Source organism: Mustela nigripes, chromosome 1, assembly GCF_022355385.1.
Source record: "Mustela nigripes isolate SB6536 chromosome 1, MUSNIG.SB6536, whole genome shotgun sequence".
In the NCBI taxonomy this organism is placed as follows: Eukaryota; Metazoa; Chordata; class Mammalia; order Carnivora; family Mustelidae; genus Mustela; species Mustela nigripes.
Genome location: NC_081557.1, coordinates 19,726,885 through 19,746,326, shown reverse-complemented (window position 1 = coordinate 19,746,326; position 19,442 = coordinate 19,726,885). Strand labels below are relative to the sequence as shown.

Here is a 19,442-nt window from a genome sequence, read left to right as displayed (position 1 = left end):
CTATTTCCCATTCTTCCTTTCAAAGATGCTCTCGAATGGAATGTCATTTTCTTGTGGTCTTTCTCAATTATGTGGGCTTCACAAGTGGTTTGATATGTCCTTCCCAAAAAGCCAGGTCTGCAGGTAGGTGGGAGGTGGTATGTTGCTTCAGTTGTGTTCTAAGAATGTGGGACACTCACCCCAGATATTTCTGTATTCCTACTTGTTTTGTGGCAGGCAGGATCATGTCAGAGTTGAGATATGGCCTCCGGCCTGGTTTGAATCCTGGCCCTGCCACTAACTAGCTATGTGACTTTGGGAGGTTACTTTACCTTTCTGTATCTCAGTGTCCTCATATGTAGAGTGAAGATAATAAGAGTTCATACTTTATGGGGTTGTTGTAAAGATTCTGTGGGTTAATATCGGGAGATGCTTTTAGAGTAGAACATAGGACATTGTAGGAATCATATACCTGCCTATTAAATAAATACATAAAACAGGTTTGAGGTGACGGTTGTTGGAACAGGAAGGTTTGGTTTAGGGCAGTGGCTAGTTCTTGTCCATCACCATGTGGACCAGGAGCTACACTTGCAGTGGCCAGAGGCAGTCTCTTCACTCCACCACACTCTACAGGGGTGGGCTGTGATATAATACCTTAATGCCAAGTTTGCTGTATTTCCTCAACAGCTGTAGCCATCCATGAAAGAACCATGTGTGGCTCAAGAGCAATACTGGGAAATACGAGGCACTAAGGCCCACTGTGTGCTCTATCTCTCTTGATCCTCGCAACAATCCAATGACATCAGTGAGGCAGATCCTGTCGGTTGAGCACCAATCTCAATCTTCCCTTTCTTCTATTATCACAGAAGGCCTGAGTTTTGCCAAGCACATTGTTGCACAGCTGGTGTCTATATTCCCCAGCTTCCTGAATGGCTAAGCATGGCCATGTGACCAAATTCCAGCCAAGGGACTGTGAGCGGAAATCAAGTGTGCCGTTTCTAGGTCGTGCCTTCAAAAGGAACAGGCATATACTCCTTTTGTTCCTCTGTTCCCTTCTCATTGGTTGGCATACAGCTATGGCTGAAAGAGGGGGACTCAGAGAAAAAAGCTGCACATTGAGGATGGCTGAACTGCCTAACCAGCCATGCCATCTAGGTCTGAGATGTTTTGTGTGTGAGAAATACATTTTTACATTGTTTAAACCATGGTATTTTGAAAACAAACAAACAAACAAACAAACCATGGTATTTTGGGGGGTTTCTTTTCATTTAGCAGCCTAGGTTAAACCTAATACAGAAGGTGTGACTACCTCCATCTCAAAAGTGAGAAGTGGAAGCTTAGAAAGATTAAGTGACCCAGTTTGTAAGAAGCTGTAGTGGGATTCAAACCCAAATGCTCTGATGTTAGAGCTAATTTTAACTATACCATGTTGTTTTGCCCCTTGGAGCCCTACTGGTCTATGATCTGGGCTCATGGGAGAAATAGGGGGAGAGAGACACCAGTCCCAGTCCTCCTGGTCTACATCCCTTAGTTACACGCAACGTGTACAATTTATAACTATTATTTTCTTCACAGATACATAATTGTGTGGTCTCAACCATACTGATTGTGTTGATTTATCTATGAGGTTTTTGTCATTTTTCAAATTGTCAAAGCTTAACCAAGTCTGGTTTCTGCATACAGATTTAAGATCAGAGTAACGCACAAATGCAACACTTCATAGTTTACACCAAGGAGACCATTAAAATACCTCAAGGACAGCAGCCCTGGAAAATAACTCAAGCCAGACAAAATAATTCCAGTAGTTAACATGATGGACTTGCACAGCCCTTGCAAGGGAGGGAAAGATGAGGAAGCAGAGTGGATAAACAGCAGGAGCCAAAGCCAGTCTGAGTCAGATACAGCAGCTGGCGTGCTTGGGCAAACTTGAGAAAGGCTGAACCGCAGGTGCAAATGTTTGCTTGCTCTTCTCATACTAGACAAGGTGTCACAACACCATCACTGATGAAGTCAAGCTTTTAAGAAAGAACGGAAGAGATCTCTTTAGATTTCTGTGGCCACAGCGGGGCTAACAGAATGCTTATCTTGGCACTATTCCTAATGCCCGTTGATCCTTCAAGATTCATTTGGCCATTATTTCCTCAAGGAAGCCTCCCATGATCTCTCAAGTTCAGGTTAGGTGACCTTCTTTGGTACCAACGCAGCAGCTCTATTTCCTTTCTCAGAACACTCTTCGCATAGTGTTATTTCCTGGCAGTTTTTTGAAAAAGATTATTTATTTATTTGACAGAGAGAGAGCAAGAGTGAGCACACAAGTAGGGGGAGCAGGAGAGGGAGAGAGAAGCAGGCTTTCTGTTGAGCAGGGAACCCGACGCAGGGCTCAATCCCAGAGCCACCCAGGCGCCCCTCCTCATGGTTTTATTGTTTGTTTGTTTTTTTTTTTTCTTTGCCCATGCCTATCTCCTTTAGTGCTATGTTTTTAAAGTCAAGCACGCAGAGCACAAAGGACACTGCAGAGGTTCCCTAGACTAAATCCCATGGGGGTGGTGGTAATGGCTGAACAGAATACAAGAGGTGTTGTTCTTTCTCAACAATCTAAGAAGATATGCACTGTATAGGCATCTACAATCTAACTACTTACCTATCCTAAAATTTAATTTCCAGTCCTAACTCTCAGTGTTGATGAGTGTCAACCAGCTCAGTTTTGCAGAACACAATAGACCATATGTCAGGGGACTTCAAATGTTCATATGATTTGAACCAAAGTTACTTCTAGAAACACGTCCTCAGGAAGTAAATACAAATACAGAAGAAGGATGTTCACTGTACTATTATTTTTATTTTTATTTTTTTTAAAGATTTTATTTATTTATCAGAGGGAGAGAGAGTGAGCACAGGCAGACAGAGTGGCAGGCAGAGGGAGAAGCAGGCTCCCTGCTGAGCAAGGAGCCTGATGTGGGACTCGATCCCAGGACGCTGGGATCATGACCTGAGCCGAAGGCAGCTGCTTAACCAACTGAGCCACCCAGGCGTCCCTGTACTATTATTTATACCAGAAAAAAATTAAATGTTTCCAGTAAAGGAATGTGTAAATAAGGGATCAGTGTTTTGATTGCACATTGTGCAACTATGAAAAAACACATACACACACTTTCAGAGAATAATTAATTTTTAATGAATATTTAATTCAGGGAGAATTTAATCACATAAGGTTAACCAAAAAAAAGCAGGACATAGGACATGGTTGCTCTGTCATGTTTGCTGGAGAGGCTGGCAGGAACGTGGTGGACAGAGAGTTTGGGGATACATGGCAAGGGGGTTTCTCATCAGATTCAGGAATGAGAAATTTAAACCACAGTTGTGGTGACCTAACAATTCCAGGAGGAGCGTTCCCGACGGACAGGCTTTGCATTTGAAGAAAAAAGGAAGATTCAGCAAAATTACAAGAGGTTGCTATGGAAGAAGGTTCAAAGCTCATAAGAATTCCTGGTCGCAGGAGAGATGCCCTGACAACCTGGAACATCTCTAATTAGCTGAAGAAGGTAGGCTCAGGAAGTGATTTAGAAAAGTTAAGCAGCCTCTATCAGCAGAACAAGGTGTTTGTCCACTGCCGGGTGCACGGACCAGATTTTGTATGAAGAACAACGCAGGGTTGACCAGCCTCAGCCATGAGAGTGTAGCAAAAGCGTAGACTTCATTACCATTCCAAACAAACAAAAAAAATCATCAAATGAAAAGACACAAGGAGGGGCGCCTGGGTGGCTCAGTGGGTTAAGCCGCTGCCTTCAGCTCAGGTCATAATCTCAGGGTTCTGGGATTGAGTCCCACATCGGGCTCTCTGCTCAGCGGGGAGCCCGCTTCCCTCTCTCTCTCTCTCTGCCTGCCTCTCCATCTACTTGTGATTTCTCTCTGTCAAATAAATAAATAAAATCTTTAAAAAAAAAAAAGAAAAGGCACAAGGAAAACGTGAACAAGTACAAGCTAAGTGTGCTGCTAAGAAACAAGAATATGAGAGGAGAAAATGAGAGAGACAAAGTTCAAAAGCTCTACAAAATGAAAACAATGCAAGTGTTCAAAAGACTGAGCAAAAAGACTAAAAAGGGCCAAACCCGAATTTACAAATGGCATTATCTTTTAAGAAAAAAACTATAAAAAAACTGTCAGATGCTTTGTCCTTAATCAAGGATTAAGCTTTCTGCTGTCTATTGAGTTTTTTTATGTATTTAATGTACTGCCTAACAATTAATTAAATTTATCAATATACACTGGGATGCTAAGCTACACTAAATATCATGTGCTTAGATATTTTTCTTCTTGTAAACGAAAATCTTCCATACATGATCTATAGAACACGCTTTTTTTCTTATTTATTTGCCTCTGAGGAAAGCTGGCTTGAAGAACAGAAAGAGCCTTCTATTTTGATGATAGGTTTAAGCCTGTAATACTTTTGTATCACGTGAAATTCAGGGGAAATGAAACGTTTTGAAAGTTTTGAAAAAGGGCAGCTTGTGGGCAAAGGCAGTGCCACTTTTGTGGTCCTGCAAATTTCCACTGTGGCCTAGGTGGGTGGGTAGGTGGGGGTCTTCACACCAAATATGTCTCCACTCTGCTTCTTGCCCATTTGCCACTTTAATGACCCCTCCTCCCCCAATAATTCAGCTTCTTGTGTCTCAGCCAGTGAGGGGAGGGCCCTTCCCCAGTACTAATGAGCAACATGAGAAGTGCTCTGTGCTAGTCTTTTTGGGCAGAGGGTGGCAGTAATACTTCAGCTTTCATCTCCCTGAGGGGCAAGAGGGTGGAGGAGGACCCAGGGTCTTTGGATGTGGGGGAAGGGCTCCAACGTAGGGCCTCCCTGTCTCTGATGGTGTATCCAACACTCAGACTGTTGTAAGCTGTTGTTGTTTGGTATGAATGAAATTGTCCTTACCAAACAGATTTAATGGTTGAAAAAAAAAAAGCACACAAAATGCTCTATTATTAGTATGATCCATTATTAGTCTTTCTCTCTTTCTCACTCTCTCTCTCACACACACACATTACATACACGAGAGAAAATATAAGTAAAAAAGATATCTATTTATTACCACCCATAGAAAAGTGTTTATTTTACACATTATATTTCCAAGCCCCCATTAGTAGGCAGTCGTTACTTTTAAAATCAGAAAAAAAAGAAGTTAGGGTAATAATAAATTCCAAATTCTTATTTCTGTGTTTCCTTTTGCTCAAACACCCAGATCAATACATGGAACACGTGGCCTGGGGGAGAAAGAGCACATGGATTTTTTTCCCTCAGGATAGTTCCAACTATGGCCACTACCAGACGCCAAAGGACAGAGGGGCTACGTCCTCCAAAATAATTATTCTTATTAAAGCAGGAGTCAGGTGTGGTAAAGCAAAATAGGCAGAGTAGAGGGTGCATGTCACTGCCACATATAAAATCACTGGCACTTTTTGCAGATTCGGCTTGCCCGTCCTGTTTGCTCAGGCCTAGCCCACAGTGGGCTAGAAACACGCAGCTGTGGTAGAGTTCACCATCCTTCCCTCCCAGGGCACTCTGGATTGCAAAACACCTCTTTTCTTTTACACTCTGTTCCTTCTGCCTCCTCCTCTATCCCCAAGTTACTCCATAAGACCATTGTGAAAAAAATGAAATAAAAATATGTGGAACATTCTCAGCTCCTAAGAGGGAAGCTGGAATCAGAACAGAAATAACAACCTTGGTGTGTGTTACTGTTCATGCTGCCCTGTGTACCTGTCTGTCAGCCAAGAAAACAGAATTCATCCTCTCCATTCTCTCCTTTCAAGTAAGTGATGAAAGAAAATTGATCAATAAAGGTGCCTAGCTGCATGGTCAGCCTTTTCACTTCAGCGTTTATTGTATGGCCTACTTTGTAAGCTTGGTTTTAGATTTGATTATCTAAGGATTCACAACATTCTGTTTTGTGCCAGGACATTTTTTTTCATTGGGTTCTGAATAATCAGAGAACAGCATTTTCTAAATAACAATTGTATTTAATACCCACGAAAATACTCCTATGTTTATGTTAATAAAATATACAAATCTGGTTTGTTTACAGAGCCAATCACTTGGAATTACCTTTAGGAATCACATAGATGTAATGTATTTTTTAACTAGGGCTGATTTTTAGAAGTATTTTCACTTAAACTGTATTAAGATTATAGTTGTGAGGTCAATGAATATAATACTAGGCATGTAACCAAAATAAATTCATTGTCATTACTTGAAAGCACGTACCTTATTTTAATGTACAAGATATGACATGATCTGAAAGTGTCTTGTTTCTCCATTTCTTTTTCTCTAGAAATTCCTTAGGAATCCAAACCAACACTAAAGGAAACAGAGGGAAAAAAAATAAAATAAACAGAGCAATGTTCACGTAAAGAACAAAGGTTAACACATGAGGTCTCTTTTTATTTACTTTGTTGAAATTTGGTCACTAAAGAAAATGATTAATTTATTTTTTCAACATTTATTTACTCAACAAGCCATTAGCTCAGGAGATGATCAGGGCTAGAATCCTGACTCTCTGTCTTAATAACGGTGTAATCTTGGACAAGTTACTTATTTTAACCTCTCTATGCCTCAGATTCCTGAGTTGTGGGTAGTGAAAGACATCACACAAATCACACAGCGAAGAGCATCTTCACAGTTAAGTGTAATGAAGGAAAAATACAGGGAACTGAAGATTGATTTGGGGGCTGCTTTTTTTTTTTTTTTTAAGATTTTATTTATTTATTTGAGAGAGAGACAGTGAGAGAGAGCATGAGTGAGGAGAAGGTCAGAGGGAGAAGCAGACTCCCCATGGAGCTGGGAGCCGGATGTGGGACTCGATCCCAGAAATCCAGGATCATGACCTGAGCTGAAGGCAGTCGTCCAACCAACTGAGCCACCCAGGCGTCCCTGGGGGCTGCTTTTCAAAGAACTGCAAAAGTTAAACTTTTATGACAGATTCTTGATACCACGCTTTTGTAAAATCATGATCTTCTGAAATTTCCATAGTCACATGCCCACCTATTATTTGTAGCTTTATTGAAAAAAGTCAAACTTAAAAGTTGAGCACTCTTGGGGCACCTGGGTGGCTTAGTGGGTTAAAGCCTCTGCCTTCGGCTCAGGTCATGATCCCAGGGTCCTGGGATCGAGCCCCGCATCCGGCTCTCTGCTCATCAGGGAGCCTGCTTCCCCCTTTCTCTCTGCCTGCGCCTCTGCCTACTTGGGATCTCTCTCTCTCTGTGTCAAATAAGTAAATAAAATCTTAAAAAAAAAAAAAAAGTTGAGCACTCTTGATCTGAAGATTATGGCAGGTTTATATGTATTAAGGTGTTTAAAGAGAAATCCTAGCACCTGAAGGGGAGAATAATTCAGTCCATTTGATTACAATGACAGACCAGTCAATAACTTACTAAGCATTTAATTTTCCAACACGGCTCTTTAAAAACACAGAGCCAAAGTTCCTGGAATTTTTCAAAATTCTTAATTCTTAGGAAGGCGGGATAGCCCAGGGGTTCAGGGCACAGGCTTTGAAAGCGGAAGACTCAGGATCTAGGCTCTGACATTCTGCGAGTATTTAAGCTTTGAGCAAGTTCCACCACCTCTCTTCAGCCTCGGAGCCTTCATATTTAAAGGGGGGGGGGGGAGGGTAACTAGATTTTCATCACGAGGTTGTTGTAAGGATTAAATGATACAGTCTGGCAAACATCGAGCTGCATCTAGCACATGGTAGACACTCCAAAAAGGGCAGCCTGCTCAGCCAAAAGGGAACCTAAAAGGCTGAATGAACTTCCTTCTTAATGCATTTGAGACTATGACGAGTATTAAGAACCTGCCCGTGTTTCATTTTTCCAGTTTGACTATTAGGAGTATTAAGAACCTGTCAGTGTCTCATTTTTCCGGCTTGAGTATTAAGAGTATTAAGAACCTGTCAGAGTTTCATTTTTCCGGTTTGACTATTATGGATAGAGTCTGGGTCCAGGAAAACTGACGCGACATTTGAGAGTAAGATAAGTGGTTCAAACTTAACTGCGGAAGCAGCGTTTGCATTTATTCCAAATTCCCATCCGTCCCTCAGTGGCAGACGATTCGAACACTAGGTTAAGTCAAAAATTCGTTTTCCACAGAGGAATTCAACCCAGGATTTCTGACTTACTAGGAGCTGAGATCGCGTTTAAAGTGCAAAGCCCCACCCTGCAGCGCCTCAACGTTCCCTCCTCAAAACCAGCTGGCCACCCGCCGGCGCGTCGCGGGGCAGCGTGAGGGATGCTGGTAACCCGAGGCGAGAGTCAGAGCCCCAGAGGTAGGGCCCAGCTCTGGGTTCATAAACCCCAGCCTGGCGGGGTCGGAGGGGCCGGGCTTCCCAACCTTTTCACCCACCTTTCTGGCCTCTCTCAGTCCCGAGGTTTCGTCTCCCCCGCAGAGGGGACACAGCGCCTAGTCCATCTCCTCCCGCCCGTATTTGGCTTCCAATCCCATCCTGCTTGGCGCTGGAGCGGCCAATCAGGAGACAGTCTCCCTGCAGGGGCGGGACAAGGGGCGGAGCTGAGGGGCGGAGTGACAGGCGGAGGCAGAAGTCGCCTACTTTATGTCGCGCGGCGGTAGTCGGCGTCGTCCGCTGAGGGTGGAGACGTGAGAGCCGAGGCCACCTGCAACGTTCTGCAAAGCCAGTCACACACGATGGCGGACAGCCGGGATCCAGCCAGCGACCAGATGAAGTTCTGGAAGGAGCAGCGGGCCGCGCAGGTACAGCCCGCGTCCCCCGAGCGGGCCAGAAGGTTTGCGCAGGAAGCTGGGCGTCGGCGAGTAACGGCCCAGGCTTCGCCTACGCAGCGGCCGTGCGGGGGGCTGCACCACTGATCGCGGGCCGGGGTGGGCGCCGCTTTTCAGCCCCGATGGACTGGTCCATTCTCGGGAGGAGGGGGAGAGGGTTCTGGGTTAGGGGGAAAGGCTGCTGCTGGTTTTGTCGTGGGCCGCAGAGCGTGGGTGATTGGCTCCAAGTTTTGCAGTTTTGCCAGCTGGGACAGAGGTCGCAGCTTGAGGGAGGAATGAAGCCTCACGGGGGAAAGAGGCAGAGAGCTACAGCTGCAAGAAAGGAAGTGAGGGAGGAAATGGGAACGGGGCTCCAGCCTTGACCTTGCTCAAGCACTTACTCCAAGGTTCCATATTTGCGGGGTGCCATGTGGGCAGGGGTCCTGTTTTTATCATCTCGGTAGCCCCAACAGCAGTCACAAGTACTCCGTATGCATGGCAGTCAACGACGAAATAAAGAATTTTTAGGGCCGTCATTCCATTTGCATTTTAAAAACACCATGCCTAGCATTTTGGAGCTAGAAGCGACATCAGGGCTTGGTTAATGCGTTTATTCACACGTATTCTTGGAGTGCCGGTCTGTGCTAGTCACCATGCCGAGACGGGGTGTACAGATGCCAGTGAGGCAAGAACTAGAGCGTAGGGGAGCTCAAAGTCTAGTCAGGGAGACTGCACAGATAAACAGGTGATTACCATACAGCGTGGTGAGGGCTCTATTATAGGTTATCTGTAAGTGTGAAGGGAGTGACTGGACTTGGCTGGAAAGCTTCCCAAAGCACGTGACATCTGAACAAGAACTTTAAAGATGAGAAAGGAGTTCAGCTCCGTGGTGGTGGGTGAGGCGTTCCTGGCCTGTATCCAGGGGCGCAGAGTCTCAAAGAGCATCTTTGAGCAGGTTGGGTTAGTTGGGAGTGCTTCTGATCTCAGTCTTCTCTTGTCCTATTGGACCAGAGAGTCTTGAGGGACTTGCCCAGTTCCCATGGCAGAGAGAGGGCCAGAGCCATGCTTCTTCTCATCTTAATGCTCTTTCTCAAAATTGAGTTAGTTATTCATGAACTGGAGTATTAATGCTAACTGTCCTGTGGATCGCTTTATAATTCCCTGCTCTTGAGAAGGTTTTCGTGCCCCTCTTAGGGCCTAGCACTTCTCTCTCCTTGTATTGTCCTTTATTATATGCCAGGAGGGTAATTCAGTTTTTCATGATTTCCTAAAGAGAACCAGAGAGACTTGGAGTCTTAATCAAGGATGGGCAGCCAATTAGGGGCAGAGTCAGGATTAGAAATTACCTGCTGGGGGCCAGGATTCTTTCTGTATCTAGTGGTCGCTAAATCCTGATTCACAGGATTGTCCATATTGAGATTGTCCATATTGAGAGCAATATGGACAATGTAGTGAGTGTTTCATAAAGCACAATTTATTCATTTTTAAAGGACCCCTTTAAATTTTGTTCTGAAACTAGCTTACCTCTGTATTTTGAGAATCATTAACTATTGTTAAATCATTACAGCACTAATGGCGATTTACCCTATGTGGTTGCCCATGTGTGAAACATTGGGCTTACAAGAACACATCTATAATGGGGGGCTTATAGTTGAAATACTGTTGTCTTCTCTGCCGATGGCATGTCTGTGCGCTGTGTGGATGGTCCTGATTGGCAGTCACTTTAATGTCTTGTTCTTCATTTTTAGCTGCTCTTGGTGAAAATCCCTTATTTCTTTGAGATGACCTCCTCCTCCGGATCCTCCAAAGGGAATTTTGCATATGTCCCATAGCCTTTCTTATTCTCCAGTGCATTTTTGGAAAATTTCATACATTCAGAAAAGTTGAAGGAATCCTGCTGTGTATACTTACATATATTCACCACATTTTGCTATGTATCCTTTATTACATGTTTTTTTAATTACATGTTATTGTAACTGTCCATTCCTTTGTATATCCCAGAGTAGGTTATAGCCATCAGTAGACTTTACCCCTAAACACTAAACATGCAAAACAGAATTCAGTATTTGTTTGTGTGTTTAAGTTAATATGTACAGTGAAATATACAAATATTCAGTGTACCATTCCATGATTTTTTAAAAAAGATTTTATTTATTTATTTGACAGAGAGAGGGAACACAGCAAAGGGAGTGTGAGAGGGAGAAGCAGGCTTCCCGCTGAGCAGGAAGCGGGGATTCCCAGGACCCTTGACCCTGGGCTCATTACCAGGGCTGAAGGCAGATGCTTAGTGGCTGAGCCACCCAGGCATCCCTCAGTGATATTTTGATACATATATACCAGTGAATCCTATTCCGTCCTCAAGGTACAGAGACAATTATTGTCACCCTGGAAAGTTCTCTCATGCTGTTTCCCAGTGATTTACTGCAACCTTTGCAGTCTTGCCCCAGGCAGCCTTCCTTTTTGATTTCTTTTTAGCCTTTCGCTTATGTGCGTTTTTTGTGTTAACACTTCCTTAATTCAGCAAAAATTTTTTGAGATTAAAACAAGAAAAAAGTGTTTTAAGATTCATTCATGATGGTGTTTGTATCAGCACTTTGTTATTTTTTATCTATCTATTTATTTATTTATTTTAATTATTTATTTGACAGAGATCACAAGCAGGCAGAGAGGCAGGCAGAGAGAGGAGGCGAAGCATGCTCCCTGCTGAGCAGAGAGCCTGATACGGGGCTCCATCCCAGGACCCTGAGATCGTGACCTGAGCCGAAGGCAGAGGCTTAACCCTCTGAGCCATCCAGGTGCCCCAGCACTTTGTTATTTTTATTGTGGACTAGTATTCCATTGCATGAATACAGCACCATTTGTATACACTGTTGCTGGGCATGTGGGCTATTTCCACTGTTTGGCTGTTAGAATAGAGCTGCAATGAAAAGTCTTAAACAGATGTTTTGTGCACATATGCTTTCATTTCTCTTAGGAAATGCCTGCAGTAGAGTTGTTGGGTCATAGGGTAAGTGAGTATTTTATAAGAAATGCTAAGACTTTTTCCAAAGCATTTATATCATTTAACACTTCTGTCAGCTGTGTGTGAGAGTGCCAGTTGCTCCATATTCTGTCAACTTTGGTGTTGTCAGTCTTTTAATTTTAGCCATTCTTGTGGGTACAAAGTGGTGTCTCACTGTGGTTGTAATTTGCACTATTCTCATGATCAGTGCGAATGAAGAGTCTTTCCATGTGCTTATTAACCATTGGGTTATGTTCTTCTGACATAGCTGTTCAACTATGTCCTTTAAAAAACTAGATTGTCTTTTTATTATTGATCCATAGCTCATCTTTGAAGTCATACGTGGGCTAAGGGCTGTAGTAATTCCGAAATGTATTATGGCATAAACATAATAGAAATTTATTTCTTACATGATGGGCCAAAGTGTTTTGGGATGAGTACCCTATGGCCTATAGTTATGGAGGGAGGGTTCCAGGCTTAGCTTTCAAGGTTGCCCTGGGCATCACTGCCCATCTGTAGAAGGTTAAGAACATGGAGAAGGGTATGTGGGGGGTTTAGGGACCAGGATAAAAGTGGTATAGGTCATTTCTACTCATTTTCCATTGGCTACATTGGCTCCAATGGCCTGTTACATGACCACACCTAATAGAGAGGGCAGCTGGGAAATGTAGTCTATCCCAATCCAGGTAACCGACTTACTATGTTATCCAAACCATACATTCCATGTGAAAATCTATGTAGTCATTTCCTGTGATATAGTGATAGGCAGGTGTAATCTTTTTTTTTTTTTTTAAATGTTATGTCATTTTTCTGTGTAAGTGGGCAGCTTTTTATCAACATCCTCCCTCCCACTCTCTGTTTTTTTCTTTTTCTATTCTTTCTCTCTCTCTCTTTTTTTTTTTTTTTTTTTTTTTTTGTGAGTAGGCTCCACACCCAGCGTAGAGCCCAACAGAAGGCCCGAAATCACGACCCTGAGATCAGGAGTCAGATACTCAACCAACTGAGCCACCAGGTGCCCTTTCAGTTTTTATTTTTATTTTTATTTTAAGGTTTCATTCTTGATAAGATTATTTTAAATATTTGCTAATGATTAAAAACCCATAGCAATGTTTTGACCATTTCTTGCTGGAAGCCTTGATAACTCATCAAGAAGAGGAAAAAAAAAAACATTAACAACTGTTGTGACACTTTGATTATTACAGGTACTCATATAAAACAGCCTGGCTTGAAAAACAAACTTTTCCTATTTGGGTGAAGGAGGGGGTGTTTTCAGTCTGTGTGTGCTCAGAGATACAGTGATATGACCTTTAAGTCTGACATTTATTTTCCTTGTAAAATGTAACTTTTATTTTATTTTTTTCTGGATTAAAACACCCACTAGTTCTGTTTCTGGCATCTTTCTTACTTTCTTGTGTCATTTGCTCCTTCTCCCTTCCCCCACTCAGTGCAACAGCATGGACAGGCAATTCTCTGCGTGCCTGATAGCACTTCTTGTTCTTGCTTAGGGCACTGTTGTTGGTCTAAGGCCATAAACGTTGCAGTTCTGGTAGCAGTTACTATGCTGAAAAGGCCTGTTTAGAAGCTTTCAATATACCCTATTTAGTACCAATAGGATCTTTTTTTTTTTTTTTTTAAAGATTTTATTTATTTGACAGAGAGAGACACAGTAAGAAAGGGAACACAAGCAGGGGAAGTGGGAGAGGGAGAAGCAGGCTTCTCGCTGAGCAAGGAGCCCGCTGCGGGACTCAATCCCGGGACCCTGGGATCATGACCTGAGCTGAAGACAGACGCTTAGTGAATGACTGAGCCACTTAGGTGCCCCCATTTGTGTTCTTTATTAAGAACACAGTTTGAATATTATAGGAAAATAGTATGGTGACAGATGGTGACTACACTTATTATGATGAACACTGAATATAGAATTGTGAAATCAATATGTTGTATGAGTATGTTAATTAAAATTTTAAAAAAAGACTTGATTTTTTTTTACCCTTTTTGAAAAGATTTGACATTTTCCATGATATGCTATTTATTTATTTATTTATTTATTTATTTTTTTGAGTGACCATATCCTAGGTGGAGGGAACAGGATAACTTAGACAATGAGTAAAGTAGAATGAAAATCAGTCTTGCTTCTCAAGCTTAGAATGACCTGTTGGCATTGACCTATACAAGGCACCTGGTGGCTTAACCATGATGAAGTTTGCTTACAGGACAAAGTGCATCCCAGTGAGAAGTCTCTGCGTGTAGCCCAGGAGGCATCCTTTTTGGTCATGAAGGCAATCAGAAACTTTTCCCAGTGTTACCACTTCATGTATTTTGATCTTGTGAATCGCCCTGGTGTGATGGGCCCTTAATTAAGGTCGGGCACCTTCTGATGCTTAGAATGTCTGAGGTTAATAATAACAATAATAAAAATAATAATAAAGCCCATCCAACTACATTTGGGATTTAGTATTAAATGGCCGTGGTAGTTAGGGTTTTCACATTTTCTCGTGATGGTAAGTGCTCTCTGGGCAGGAGCTGGCATTAACCATCTGGTCGATTGCCTAGTGTGTATTTTGTGTGCAGAGCTGAATTCAGCTCTTTGTTGTGACTCTAGGTGTCTGTAGGGAAAGAATTCAGTATGGAGTGGGGTCACAATGAGCACTCACTTGTTAGAGTTACTGATGCAGCCTGCCCTTTCTCTCCCTTCACCTTCTTCCCTGTTTCTTTTATTAGACATTTCTCCTTGATTCTTGATGTAAAAAAAAAACAAAAACAAAACAAAAAAAAACACCCTGAGACTTTATATTGTGGAAAATTTGAAACCAGAACTGAAGTAGAGAGGATCATATAATGAACCTCATAAGTGCCTTTATCTCAAAAGATAATAACTCTGTAAGAATACCACTGTGACATCTACAACCTGAGCAGTAATCGCTTACCTTTCTCAGCCAGTCAGTGTGTTCACTTTCCCTGATTGTGCAGAAAAGCATTCACCTACAGACCAAAGTTGACTGTAGAAAAGCCTACTTGCGAGAGTGGCCCCTGGCTGGTGTCTAGAAGTTGGATTTCGGGAAGGCTCCCCTACCTGGGCTGGTAAGAGCGACTGACTCCCAGAGCTGTGCAAACAATGTAGTGTTTACTGAGTCCCTGCTTTCCTGCTGGGAGCCAGAGGGCACCTCCACCATTAGCTCCTTATATAAACTTCGTGTGCTGAGTCTCTAATGAGCTTCCCTGCTAGACAACATTTCACAGGTGTTGCCACATCTTGCTGGAGGGTTGAGTGTGTCCTGTGTGACCCCCCCCCCCCCCGCCCCCATCCCGGGAGAGGACTCTGGAAGCTTGCGCTCTTTTCTTCCAGACTTCACTCCACATGGCTTTCTCCTTGCTGGGGTTTTGCTTTGTATTAAAATGCTATAATAAATTACAGCCTGAGTATGACTCAGTGCTGGGTCCCATGACTCCTCCTAGGGAATCACCTGGAGGTAGATGGTCTTGGGGACTCTTGGCACGTCTGTCTGTCTCTCTGTCTGCTTTTTAATGCTTTGTTTAAATGCAGTCTGAATAAGGTTCACATGTTGCATCGGTTGATATGTCTTTTAAGCCCTTCTTCTGGTAGTTATAAACACAGTTCTTAGTGGTTTTGTGAAGCAGTGAAGAGTCAGGCTTTACAGTCAGATAGGAGTCAGATTGTCACTTGACACCTGGGCAGGTTGCTTCACCTCCCTCCCCCATGGTTTCTCCATATTAAATTTGGGCTAATAATCCTCCTTACCTTAAAGGATTATTGAGGACTCATTTATGTAATACATGCATGTAAATTAATATATGTCAATTACCCAGCACATAGAATGCATACAGGACATGTTAGCTCTGTTGTTTTAAGAAATGCTATAGTATTGTGGTTAAGAGTTTGCATTCTTTTTTTTTTTAAAGATTTTATTTTATTTTTTATTTACTTATATGACAGACAGAGATCACAAGTAGGCAGAGAGGCAGGCAGAGAGAGAGGGAAGCAAGCTTCCTGCTGAGCCTAATGTGGGGCTCTATCCCAGGACTCTGGGATCATGACCTGAGCTGAAGGCAGAGGCTTAACCCACTGAGCCACAAGAGTTTGCATTCTTGAGCCAGTTTGCTTGGGTTCAGATTCTGATTCTGACCTTTTCTGTGTGGGTGACCTGGAGTAAATTGCATAACTTCTCTGTGCCTCAGTTTCCTCTTCTTTATAACGAAGGTATACTCATACTTCACACAGCTGGATTAAATGTGATAACCCAAGTAGAGTTTAGAATAATGCCTATATACTAAGCTGTTTTTGTTATTATGAGGTTTGAGAAAGTCCTGTAGGTGAGACCTCTCATACAAATTCCATACCCAAGCTGAAGCAATAATCAGCAGGATGAGTGAGTTCCAAGTGTTATTTTCATTACTGGTAGAGGCTTCGTTGGAGAATGTGGCTTAGGCGTTTTGGCCAAGAGGACTTGCTGAAATAACCCCTGTGTTGAATTTACCCCTTGCATTTAGGCAGTGGAGATTACCAGAGCAGCCCCTGGGAGAGCAGGATGTGTGCTGCCAGTGGTCACTGGCTTCCAAAGGGGAGAAGGGTGGGGACCTTGTGAGGCCTGGGTTCTTTTCCCAAATTGGAATGGGTCGGGAGGCTTGGAGCACTCTGGTCTCTCCCCTTCCCCCCAACGAAATTTGAGGGCCAAGACAGTCTTTGGGTTTCTGTACATGGGTGTGTACATTGTGCATATTTGATGAATCTTTGTTGAATAAATGTAGAATATTATAATTTACTAAAAAATACCGTATATTCTGTGTTGATCTCTGAGAATGACAAGATGTCCTTATGACTCCTTTGAGACTGAAAGTTAGGGATGGGCTGTATTACCATTCTTTGTCAATTAAAACATGGAAGAATGATGTTTAGTAAGTTCTTGGAACTTCTGTAAGCAGAGGGCACTAATAAATGGAAACTGTTGATAGAATATTTTATCAGAGAAAGCCAACCTTACTCCTCCCAGGAAAATTTCTTCATTCGTGTCTTAACTCCAGCCAAAAATAAGAAAGAGCAAAGCCAAAATGGAATTTTACTTTGAGTCCTTACTTTTGATCACGGTGTCAGTTTTTAGAAAAGTCAAAGTCCTTCTTTGCCAATTTCTGCAGCAGTTTTCATAACTTTTGTCTAAAGGTGTTTGATTGAATTTGAAGTTATAAATTCAAACATTTCCCATTTATTTTTGAGAGGGGAGATGCAGGGGGAGAGAGAGAGAGACTTTTGTTGCTTCTTTCTTCTACTTAGAAATAATCTTTCTTGGCCATTTTGTGTTGGTCCATAGCTTAATTTATTCACATGTTGAATCCACAAGCCTTTTTATCAGCACCACGCTAACCAACTGAGCTAACCGGCCAACCACTCCACAAGCCTTTTTAAAAAGATTTTTTTTTTAAAGATTTTTGTTTATTCGACAGACAGAGATCACAAGTATGCAGAGAGGCAGACGGGGGTGGGGGGTGGGAGTGGGGGTGGGGAAAGCAGGCTCCCCGCCAAGCACAGAGCCCGATGTGGGGCTCGATCCTACGGCCCTGGGATCATGACCTGAGCCAAACGCAGAGGCTTTAACCCACTGAGCCACCCAGGCGCCCCTAAAAAAATTTTATTTATTTATTTGAGAGAGAGAGAGAGAGAGAGAGAGCAAGGAGAGGAGCAGAGGGAGAAGGATAAGCAGACTCTGCGCTGAGCATGGAGGCTGAAGCAGGGCTCAATCCCATGACCCCGAGACCATGACCTGAGCCAAAATCAAAAGTCAGATGCTTAACTGATGAAGCCACGCAGGAGTCCCACACAAGCCTTTCTTTGTATACTTGTTGATAACGGCATCGTGTCAGGTGTCAGGGATATAGATGTAAAATGAGTATATTGTCTAGAGAGGAAAAACAGTGAAGCAAATAGGGAATTATAAATATTTTGTTCTGTGGGGAACAAGCAGATGCCCTTGGCCTACCTTGAGGGATGGCATGGGGTGGGGGCAGGAAGGGCCGGTTCAGGAGAAGCATAGATGAATGTCATGGATAGTTGTCAGCCAGAAAGACATAAATACCTTAACAAATACAAATGCTGCTTTCCCTGAGAGAGAGCGAGCTCCTAGAATTCCCCACCAATGAAAAGCTTTTCTGTCATTAAAAAATTCTAATCCTAAAGAGAATCCTAAAATTATAATCCTAAAAACTTTAAAGAGTTTTTCAACTCAGTGATCTGAGTTTAAAACAACAATAACAACAGCAACATAATAGTCAGCAAGTTGGAAGAAATCTCCTTTGCCCATCATACTTGTTATATAGAACAGGTAGACCTGTGCCCCAACATTGAAATCTGTGTAAAATCACTGAAATTCTCCAATCATACAGTATTACTCATTAAACGGAAATAACCCGTCTCTCACTAGATTATTGGTGGCTTAAGGGAGATGATTTATGTAAGGGTAGGTTCGATAAAGTCTCGCATATGGCAGGTGGCTCAGAAATGGTTGTTAGGAAGAGAAATTCTGTACAGTTCTGTCAGTTGCATTGATCCTCTGTCCTTCCTGGTTAGCGTTGGACCAGAAATGGCTGTCCTCCATCCTCTTACCAGAGAAGGCCCAGAGCTGGCATTCTGGGGTGTTGTTTCTTTGGTCTGTAGCTGGCAAGAACCAGAGGGCACAGGCTGCGGGGCATGTCTGTGGTCTGGTTTATCAAACACACTGTCCTGCAGGGGCCCCCTGCCCTCCCTCCTCCAAGACTGCAGCCTGTCCTGTTGTTTGTGCAGAACATAGAGATTCCTCTTGCCTCGCAACCTCTGTGGTCTGTGGGGATGGGGGGCGGCGGGGAAGGGAAGGGACAGGGGCAAGGTCAGTGGAATGAATGAGTGAGTGTTGAACTGGGTGTGCCTGAGAGCCCTTGTTCTCAATGCCGCACCCTCTGGATGGTACCATGAGTCCATGTTGGGATGGTTGAGCTTCTCATGTGACCCAGGTGCCCTATGGCTGCTTTTTATGACCTTGACCTGCAGACAGGCTCAGACTTGTTTTCTCCTCCAGCCGTTTCTGCCCTAGCATCTTTATAAAGCCTGCCACCCCTTTGTTGCCCTTAGCCTCGTCCTGAGGCTGCTGGCTCCGCCATTTGTAGGCTTTTTGTTCCCCCTTCTCTCCTTTCATCCACTCCTGACCCGACTCTGCCCTTCTCAGCTGGTGCAGAGAGTGGCTTGGCTTCACCTGACTGGGCTCCCTAACCAGGCAACCTCTTCTAAGTGTCCCGTTCCTGGCTATTTTTGTGGTTGTTTTTAGCCCCGAAGGGCTGGTTTTCATTGCTCTCCGCTTACTTGTTCAGAAGTATTTGAAATGCTGGAGATTGCTGCAAGTTTGCCCTAAACCAGAACAAAAACAAATTGTATTTAGACTGGGGTTGATTGCAGTGCTCCGTGCATGGTGCTGACCCTGGAATTGGACATGGGGCGCTCACTGCCTTCTGAGCCACCACCTCTCCCCTCTTCCTTTTGTCACTGCCGTTCTAGACACTCCATTCATCGTCTCTGCTTCCTTCCCTCCTCTGCATTCCTGGGCCGGCCCGCTGAAATTTACACCTCCAGGGTCACTGATTTAAAGTCAAAGACGATGGTCACAATCCTTTATTACAGGACTTCGGATGCACCCCGTCAGAGTCATTTTTCCTTGGCTCAAG

General features: G+C 43.4%; 1 protein-coding gene, 1 long non-coding RNA gene and 1 pseudogene across 7 annotated transcripts in view; 2 read left to right on the top strand and 1 right to left on the bottom strand.

Moving 5' to 3' along the window:
• The window catches only part of LOC132021501 (uncharacterized), a 47,119-nt gene extending 38,632 nt beyond the window's left edge, over positions 1-8,487 (bottom strand). For 3 of the 6 annotated variants that reach the window (XR_009405368.1, XR_009405371.1, XR_009405367.1), the window contains exons 1-2: positions 8,369-8,459; positions 6,236-6,328 (exon numbers count right to left, since the gene is read on the bottom strand). This is a non-coding gene — a long non-coding RNA (uncharacterized LOC132021501). Of the gene's footprint in view, positions 1-6,235; positions 6,329-8,368 lie in introns of all 6 variants that reach the window. The other 3 variants (XR_009405372.1, XR_009405369.1, XR_009405373.1) reach the window with 2 other exon arrangements.
• LOC132016224 (thyroid transcription factor 1-associated protein 26-like) lies at positions 95-4,660 on the top strand (annotated as a pseudogene).
• Positions 8,488-8,577: 90 nt separating the features above from the next.
• Positions 8,578-19,442, top strand: part of CAT (catalase) — a 38,295-nt gene continuing 27,430 nt past the window's right edge. Inside the window, exon 1 of the mRNA XM_059405958.1 lies at positions 8,578-8,734. Coding sequence (XP_059261941.1) covers positions 8,669-8,734 — 66 coding nt within the window. The 5' untranslated portion in view covers positions 8,578-8,668. The remainder of the gene's footprint in view (positions 8,735-19,442) is intronic.